Source organism: Chinchilla lanigera, unplaced genomic scaffold (assembly GCF_000276665.1).
Source record: "Chinchilla lanigera isolate Chin_1 unplaced genomic scaffold, ChiLan1.0 scaffold00061, whole genome shotgun sequence".
Lineage (NCBI taxonomy): Eukaryota > Metazoa > Chordata > Mammalia > Rodentia > Chinchillidae > Chinchilla > Chinchilla lanigera.
Window position 1 is genome coordinate 7,683,404 of NW_004955462.1, and position 9,467 is coordinate 7,692,870.

The 9,467-nt window shown below is 40.8% G+C and overlaps 1 protein-coding gene across 1 annotated transcript in view; it reads left to right on the plus strand.

Moving 5' to 3' along the window:
- Selp (selectin P (granule membrane protein 140kDa, antigen CD62)) overlaps window positions 1–9,467 on the plus strand; it is a 34,500-nt gene extending 25,033 nt beyond the window's left edge. The window contains exons 10-16 of the mRNA XM_005398187.2: window positions 816–1,001; window positions 1,798–2,007; window positions 2,944–3,129; window positions 3,931–4,050; window positions 6,513–6,543; window positions 7,731–7,786; window positions 8,564–9,467. Of these exons, the coding sequence (XP_005398244.1) occupies window positions 816–1,001; window positions 1,798–2,007; window positions 2,944–3,129; window positions 3,931–4,050; window positions 6,513–6,543; window positions 7,731–7,785 (788 nt within the window). The 3' untranslated portion in view covers window position 7,786; window positions 8,564–9,467. The remainder of the gene's footprint in view (window positions 1–815; window positions 1,002–1,797; window positions 2,008–2,943; window positions 3,130–3,930; window positions 4,051–6,512; window positions 6,544–7,730; window positions 7,787–8,563) is intronic.

Sequence of the window (9,467 nt, forward strand, 5' to 3'; positions counted from 1 at the left end):
CAACCTGGCATTTGGTTATTGAACACCATCATCCCCTAAGAAGATCCTGCAGTGGGAATTAAGGGCAACCAAGACAAATGATTCTTGGGCTTTAGAAGCTTTCTGTCCAGCAGAAGAGGAAAGATATGAAAATGATATGAGAGCAGGTGAATTCAAACAAAATGTTGAGGTGCACAGAGGGAAGTTCTGGCTGTGGTGATGAGCTCTGGCTTCAGAGGGCCTATGATGAGTTGGACCCAACAGAAATAGAAGACATTCAGGGCAATGTGAACCAAGGACACACCTGGTATTCTCCAGAGCTTAGCTATCTTGACCAGGAGTTTTGAGTGTTCTTTTGCTGTGGAACTGTGGTAGAAAAACCACCCTGAGGATGCAAATAGAGGAAATGGTTTACAGCAGTGATCATTACAGCTGTTAATGTATTGAGTTTGAAGAGAAGGCTGGATATCTCAGGGAAAGTGGTCACAGACTGGAAGAAAGACACATGAAATTCTGGACTGTGGCCATTCAGATAACACAATAGAGGTGGGGAAGGACATAAGATCCCTGAAGCAGAGCATGTAGACAAAAAGAGGATGGAGTTGTGTTATGACTGCTTAAATCCTCAACTTCCTTTCTTTATGACCCCTGTATGTTCTCTTCTTTGCAAACCCACCATCCCTTCCTCTGTGGTAAATGCCAGATGCTTAGCAAATACCTGAAATACAGTAGGTTTTCCCTAAATATTTATCAAATATATGAGTGAATGAACTTTGTGAATCACAGAACTTCTGAATAAACTTGGAGATTATGACACTCTCAACTTGACATTGCAGCCATCAAGTGCCCAGAACTCTTTGCCCCACAGTGGGGCAGCCTGGATTGTTCTCATGCTTATGGAGAATTTAGCGTCGGCTCCAGCTGTCATTTCTCCTGTGACAAGGGCTTTAAGTTAGACGGCTTGAACAATACAGAATGCACAGCTTCCGGAAGATGGTCAGCACCTCTACCAACATGTAAAGGTAATACTAGATGTTCACTGAGACTATTCTACTCTTGGAAATTTTTCTGCAGAGATAAAAAGTCATTTACATAGCTCTTGTACATGACAGATACATATTCATACTACCGTTTTGGTATAGCAAGCACAGCCTGTGGGTTAAAATTTTTTCTAAGGATAGGACTTTGTTAGGTTTGCAAATAAAATACTAGTTCTTATGCCAAAATTTGTTTCAAAAAAAAATTGTTTCATTTCTTTAACTTCTTTTGCTCAACTTTATTGGGCAAATTGAATGCTGTTCATTACATTGTTGCTCAGAGAATAACAGGGCCTAATTTTTCAACAGAGGCACACAGGAGTCTGTTGTCATGTTCCTGCCACATGGCAAGTTAATGACAAAGCCAGTGGCATCATTCATATTTCACCTTGCATGCTGACCTTTGACCACAGAAGAGTATCACCTCCCAATGTAGCAGGGGAGGATAGGTGATTGGCCTTTGTAAATTTGGCCTTTCACTGAATTGCTGTGTTTCTGCACCTCCTCTGTTGTTTCTTTAAAAAAATAATTGGTAATATTAACCTCCTGTTTCTTCTTATGGCCACCATAATCATCTCTCCAAGGGCACTTTTAAATGCTCTTCCTCATCTGGTTTTCCATACTCAAAGTTAATAGATAATAGTTTTCCATAACTGTCTTATGCCAGCATGCCCCTTATTAGAAAGGAAAGGAGTGGAGGTCATTACTCTGTATTGGCCATTAACTTGGACATGCTCCTTTTAATTGGGTGTTCTCTAATTGAAACATTTTCTTATGATAGCTGTACGGTCAGCTCCTGCTCCTGTGGTGCGATGCCCAGCCCTTGCCATTCCTGGGCAGGGGACAATGTTCTGCAGGCATCACCTGGGAACCTTTGGTTTGAATACCACCTGTTACTTTGGATGCAAAGCTGGATTCACACTCATAGGAAACAATGCTCTCAGATGCAAAACTTCAGGACAATGGACAGCAGTAACACCAGAATGCAAAGGTAAGGTCAGGGGAGCAGTTTTGATGCATTCAGTCAAACACTGTATGTGCCCATTGAAATCCCACCCAACCCAACAATTATGGCAAGTGTCACATCCTCCATGAAACTCCACTGATCCCAGTGTCAAGTAATGAGCAGCAGGCCCATCACCTGCCCTTCCTCCACAGATGTCTAAAGTGTGTTAGAACTATAAGCATGCCGAACATGAAACAAACTGCATGAACTGTGAAGTTGTAATTTTTTGAACTGGGTGACAGTATAAAGATTGCATATTCTATTAATTAGTACCTAAATAGTTAAAGCTGTCTAATGCCTCTTGAGACCTATCCTCTGTACATGGAATATTGAGCCCCATGTCTCTTTTCTCTTCACATCCCCCTGAAAGCACACTCGGAGCTTTACAAACATCACTACTGCCCAAGAACATTTATTTGAATTAAATATAATTTCCTGAGCTTTACTGTCATGACCATAAGTTAGAATAATATGAAGTTCCCTGAAAAATAGAGAGGTAATGGTCTCTAATTCTTTCAAGTTGCCAGTGTCCACATGAACACTAAATGCTTATAAAGTATTTGAATAGTCACATGCTGACATGCCAGTTAATCACCACTGTATCAATAGTAACACTTAGAAGAAAAGCATTTTTGAGAGACAAGATAGTAGTTATAGGTAGTATTTTTGAAGGCAAGATCAATCCATTAGCAGATATTTACTGGATGATACCTCGTGTCCACCCGTTCTTTGAGCAGCATGCTTTGAGTGGCTGTTTTCACGTGTGTGATATTGGAGAAGCTGATGTGAATACTGCAAATGGGTCATACCCTTTCTGACCTTTATATTCTCCTTTGGCTACTGGCAATAGGTTATAAGTAGAACCATAATCTCACTTACCTTCATTCCACATCTTTGTTTGTCCTGCCTTCTTTCCTGCAGCGATCAAATGCCCTGCACTGCACGTTAATAATCCACTAGTGATGAACTGCTCTGATCCCTGGGGAAATTTCCGCTACGGCTCAGACTGCACTTTCCATTGTCCAGAGGGTCAGCTACTTAATGGTTCTACAAGAGCAACGTGCCAAGATAATGGCCACTGGTCAGCCACCACGCCTACCTGCCAAGGTACATGCCTCTTGTCTTAGGAAGCCACCAAGATATGAAAAACACAAAATCAGTGTTTCTTCTCTGGATATCTCTCACAATGATCTTCCATTCCATTGCTGGGTTTCTGCTTAATTAATAAACGTTCCACAGTGAGTCAGACAGAATCTCCTTGCTTTATGCCGAGCAGTAGGAGTCCAGTTCAGTGACTCTATGTAGACAAATACCACTCCTTTTAGCACTCAGATATAGGGCTTTCTCACTTCTTTATCACCTCTGTTTAACACATCTTGTGGTTTCAAAATGTGTTAAATAGTTTTTTGTTGAATATATCTACTTCATACTATTAGATTTTTGTTTACCACCCTCCTTCCTCTACAATGCCACAGATCTTCCCTAATTATGCTGTTTGCAAGCTTTACTTCAGCCCCCAACTACTCTCCATTTTATTCCCTAGAAGCTTGTTATGACTACTTTCTGTTGCATATCTCAACCTTTGATTGCCAAAAAGTTTACCCTTTATTTACTCAAACTTCCATAGGTAGCATTTTTTGTGCCTACAAATTAATTCCTTTACCCTGACACATTCAGAAATTATATTTGCTATTTAAGCCTTAGGAGTACAACCAGACCCTGATTTCCGCTCTGTTGCCATGGATGTCTGGTTTCCAGATTCTCTTTCACACCAGTTTATCAGCACAGGCAGGATATTTGACGAACCTATTTGATCTCTTGCCTCAGAGTTCTTGGGACCTTTCTGGGAATGACTGGTCTTCTGCACAGACACTTCTTATCCCTGTCTTACATGCGTTTCTTTTGCAGAGGGGGCATCGGCTATCCAGCAAGCTCTGACTTACTTTGGTGGAGCAGTGGCTTCCACAACAGGTCTGGCCATGGGTGGGACACTCCTGGCTCTGCTAAGAAAACGTCTCAGAAAAAAAGGTAAATAGTCTTCCTCTTGCTTTCTTTTTTGGGATGGGGTGACAAAGCCACAACTTTAGTAGGTCAGGTTTGGAAACATTTTCTGGCCAAACAAGACCAAGGTAAATGATCTAGAGGATTGACTGTCCAACCAGAACCACCTGGAGAACTCATAAAAATACAGATGCTTCTATAGGGAGATTTGTAACTGGGTCTATAAATCTGAATTTTTAAAATTTAGTTATCAAAAATTCTGGTGAGGTAATTTTGAAGGTCAGCATTTGGGATCCTCTGGAATCACCAAAACTAACTAAAGAGGTCTTTCATTCCTTCAGGAATTAGCCATTTATAGATTGATAGGCAAAGGAACCCACTCGGATGGTTCTTGCCGTCAAGGTATAAACCAGTAGTAGAGGCAGACAAGTTAAATTAGTGCATATACTAAAGTGGGCTAAGCGTGTGATGACAAAAAAATGTAGGGCCTGGTTATTACCACAACACAGAATAGGGTGACTAAACCAGACTACTAGGTCAGAATGTTATTCTCAAGCTTAACTTTGAAGAATGAGAGGGAATTGTCCAACGGAGGAAAACAGAAATAGAGTTCCAAAAGAGAAAATGGCACGTGAAAAGTCATGAAAGAGTGAAATATCTTGGAGAAAGGTTCAACAGCCGAGTGCATCTGAGTTCAAAGGGGCTTAGGGAAGAGGCAGGCGATGAAGTGAGAGCTGTAAGGAGCTGCTTGGTAGAGACCTGGCCTGACAAGCTCGCACATCTGCATTTTCTTCTGCACACTTGTGCGGTTGATGCAGGATTTAAGCGAGGAAGTGATGAAATTGATAGGACCCTCTATAAGGGAAACTTCATCAGAAAAAAGATCTTTTGTCTAGAAATAAAAGAAGGGTACCACCCATCTCTCAAGGTTTAAAGCATCCTTTCTTAATCCATTGCGACAGCTAGCCTGCACATAATTCATAAACTTGTCTATGAGATAGAATGGCTTTCTTTTTATCAATCCTCTTAAAAAGTAACTGGAAGGAGAAGTAGAGAGAACTAAGACACGTCATGTACACATAGCAACTTCCCACAATGAGTGTAATCATTATGTACCGCAAACATGTACTAATAAACATGAAAGAAAAAGTAACTAGGGACATTAGAAGGGCAATGGAAGCTCAAATCCAGGTAACGTGGTTATGGATGTAGTTATGTTAAAATACTTGATAAAATCCTCACTGAACTCAAAAGTTGCAACATCCATTCTTGCTGCTCAGAATCAGGGATACATATCCCCTCCTCTTCTCACTCTCCATTCACAAAGCTACGATCACATTGGGGTAGTTCTTCTAAAGCCCCTTCACATTTTCTCCCGTGAGTGGGTAACCAAGACAGCAGACCAAAGGCAATACTCTGATGAAAGACCAGAGAGATGTATCAAGGCCTACCTACATTTAATGCCTCTATGCAACATTTGTTTACTCAACCAACCCAGAAAGAGGAAGTATTCCTAAAACCTGAACCCTAATCTCCACAGTCATGTAGGAATCACACTACTTCCTCCATTCACATCATCTCTCCGGCCCTCCCTCCCTCTTTCCTCCTTCCTCTCCTCTTCTTCTCCTCCTCCTCTCTCTCCCTCTTTCTTTCTGTTTCCATTTGTCTATCTATCATCTATCTATCTATTATCTATTTATCTATTATCTATCTATCTATCTATCTATCTATCTATCTATCTATCTATCATCTATCTATCTTGTAATATAGCCCTGGAAGGACACACATTTGAAATCTTACTGTCTCCTGAGAGTTTTCCTTTCTTTACTTTTAGACATTTCTAAGTTGGAAAAGGACTAGGAGTCACCCATTCTCTGATACCTTTAATAATAAATAAACTCATTTCCTGTGCATGGGAGACTTCTCTTGGACGTATCCCACTTGGCTTTCAGACTCCCCCATTTTCTGTGGCCAAATAATAGGAAAATGCTGAAACCATGTCTGAAAATACAACTCTCAGAGTCCTGCTTGGATTAAGACAGGAAATGCCTGTTCACACATATTAGAGGGAAGGAAAACATGAACTGCTCTGTTGGTTCAGATTTGTTTATGTGATTAGCCTGCCGCAATGAAGCCAAGGGAATCAGGAGGCCCAGGGAGTGAGGAATGCCACGAAGTACACAGCCACAGCGGCCCTCAAGGACAAAGAAGCTGAAGGCCTCAGAGGTGTGCGGAGAGATTGTTGTATTGAAAAGTAAGAGGAAGGAAGTGAGAGGACTGTGGAGTTGAATATTGTAAAATATTTCATTTAGCCTAAAACAAGCCCTGCCTTTCAGGGAAACATGGTTCCCAATGCTTCCATGGAATAAACCTATCTAAAAACCAGTCTGCTGACTTTCCCCAATAATATCTACCACTAATGATTCTTCCCCTTCATATAATTTGTTTTCCTTTTAAACTAATCATTCATATTTTCTCTCTTATTTCAGATGATGGAAAATGCCCCTTGAGCCCTCACAGGTAAGATGGAAATGTTCTATAATTGGGTACATTTTGCTAGTTGGACTTTCTCATCGACTAGAGCAGGATAGTCACATAGCGTCTTAATCACTTTCTCATTGCTGGGACAAAACACCTGGCAGGAGGTTTATTTTAGTGCACAGTCTGTAGCGCCTTCATTCCACAGTAGCTGGCTTGAAGGCAGGGTGGTATGGCAGAGGGGCATGACCAAGGAGAAACAGTCCACGGCATGGCACGTGGGAAGCAGGGAAAATTCCTTCTTCTTTCATTTTTTATTCCATCCAGGCTACAAGCCTATTGGTTTGTGCCACTCACCCCAGGGTGTGTGTTCCATCTTCAGTAAGTCTATCACTCACACTCAGAACCATGCTAAGCAAATCAGAGGACTAAGCCAGTATCACACACATATGATCCAGTGTCACACAACTACGATCTAGTCACTCCCCAAAGCCTCATCTATGAGCACATGAGGCTTTGGGGGAGACATCTAGATATAAACCATAACACATAATGCTTGCCTTCTTTTTAAATAAATCTTTCTCCATGCCCTTTTACTATCCTGAAGTAAAATATGCAGATGATGGCCATAATGTTGTAAAAATACACCAATACCCTAATTAAAATATCAAGGAAAGTGATTTGTAAGAAAAACAAACTGCTAACGCTTCAGCATTATGCTAGCAGATACTATGAGGCTGGTAGAAGCTTGCAGAATTCTCCCAGAAGAACTGGTATGAAGCAGCAGCCAGCTGGACAGCCTGCTGGAGGATACTGCATTAGTGACACCAGCAGCATCACAGACATAGTCAGCAGCAGCCTGATTTTTCAGAGTGGTAAACAACTTTGGCAAAGATTTGTAAAGCCCATTATAATCTTCCCTCAGTGAACGTAGCAATTTCATTTAAAAGATGCCAAAACCACTTAATTATATGTAGAGCAGATCAGTTCCAGGCTCAATGGTTTCTGCCTGTATGCATATGGAACAGGTGTTGCAAAGCTATGTGGACAGCAGGACAGTTCTATATCCTATGCCTATTTGAACATCCAGTAATCTTGGCCCCTGTTCACTGTATGTCCTTAGAAAAAAGTCAGGGGGACAGTACTGCCCTTCTTTAGAAACTACTGCTAGAGTATCTCTGTGTCAGACTGCATTGAAGACTAACAAGTGTACTTTTTTTGTTTGTTAGCCACCTAGGTACATATGGAGTTTTCACAAACACCGCATTTGACCCAAACCCATAAGGTAAGTTGCCTATGAGGACTTTTTTTCACACTGGGGATTGAATCCAAGGCCTTCACACTGAACTAAATCCCTGCCCCTTTTTTATTTTAAGACAGAATCTCACTAAGGTGCTAAGTTGTCTAGGGTGAGCTTGAACTTGTGATCCTCCTGCCTTCGCATCCCAGAGAGCTGGGATTAAAAACATGCGCTAAAAAATAAATAAATAAATAAATAAAAGCATGTGCCATCACACTAGGCTTTTTTTTTTTTAAGGAAATAGAACAATAGAAAGCTTGATTGTTTTTACATAATCATGTATTCAGCTTTAATTATGTATTAAGTTTTCAGGCCATGAAGGAAATTGTATTGGCAACAGGAGATAAATAGGACAATAGAGTAATAACAATGAACTTGTTTAAAGATTTCCATTCCTCCAGGGTAGAAATGTTCTAAGGATATATAAGTTCTAAGGATAAATGTTCTAAGGATATCCTTATTCCAGGATGTGTCACATTCTCATTATTGACTGCTATTTGGTATTGACACCGTGGTGTTGCCTCACTATCCCTTATGCTGCCTCCTGGGGAGACAGAGATAATCTGATAGCATCTTTATCTCAAATAGTGCAGTAGAGATAGTTGAGTTTCCTAGGAAAAGTAACTCAGATGGCAGAAAATCTGGAATCTAGGAAGAGTTTATCTTGAGCTTCAAGGGAGAGATATGATGAAAGATTTCTTGTTTTCTTTAATTTTTTAAAGGAAAAGATACTTATTTTCATTTCTTTGGTTTTATTTTCAGAGACATACCCTTTTCCTAGTCACCTCCTCCAGACTCTCAGGATCCTGCTAAGGAACATGGAACTTCCTGTTAGACTTGACTTCAGCTGTAGCACATCTGTTACAGGTTTCTGTACATATTGTGGATAAAGGACAAGGATACTCCTTCAGATTTGCTCTGGACCAGAGCGGAAGGACTGTGCCACATTCTCGCCTCTCCACCCACCTTCTTCCTGCTCCTCCTCCCTTCTTCCTAAAACACCAGCCAGAGAAGCCAGAAGCAAATGTTTTGACTGTGGTCTGTGGACTTCGACCTGGCTGTCCTGGAAATACTAGTTAGTCAGAGACTGGAGCATCTGATTCACTAGAAAACCAGACTGAGGAGAAGTGAAAGGGAGATGTCTCATTAATTTTGGATTGAAAAAAAGTAGGCATCTTCTACACTGTTGGAAGGCAGGAGCATGTCTAACTTGAAAGAATTCCTACAGGATCTCCAGGAGTCTCCAGCGGTTGCTGTCTCTGAAGGCCCTTAAAACGCTGCTGAAGTTTCTAGAGGAGACTCTAGATGGCGCCAGAGGGTACGAAAGATACGTTACTGTGGAATTTCTCCACCAAAGAACCCAGAGATCAATATTTAAACCTACAAGTAAAGAGATTTCCCACCAAATATCATATTCCTTTATTTATGTTCTGTTCAATAAGGTCTCTGTATATCATGTTGTTTACCGTCAATGTAGTGCACAGTTACAGTTGTCCCAATTACAGTTCGACTGTTCAATGAGTTGGTAAATACTATCCACACCCCTGCTCCATGAGAAAATCAGAGGAGCAGAAAAAGTTTTCACCTTCATGTTCTACAGAGCAGTACAGATATGTTTTACTGGTTATTTAAATCACATGTTTAATAAATATGTCACTGAAAACTA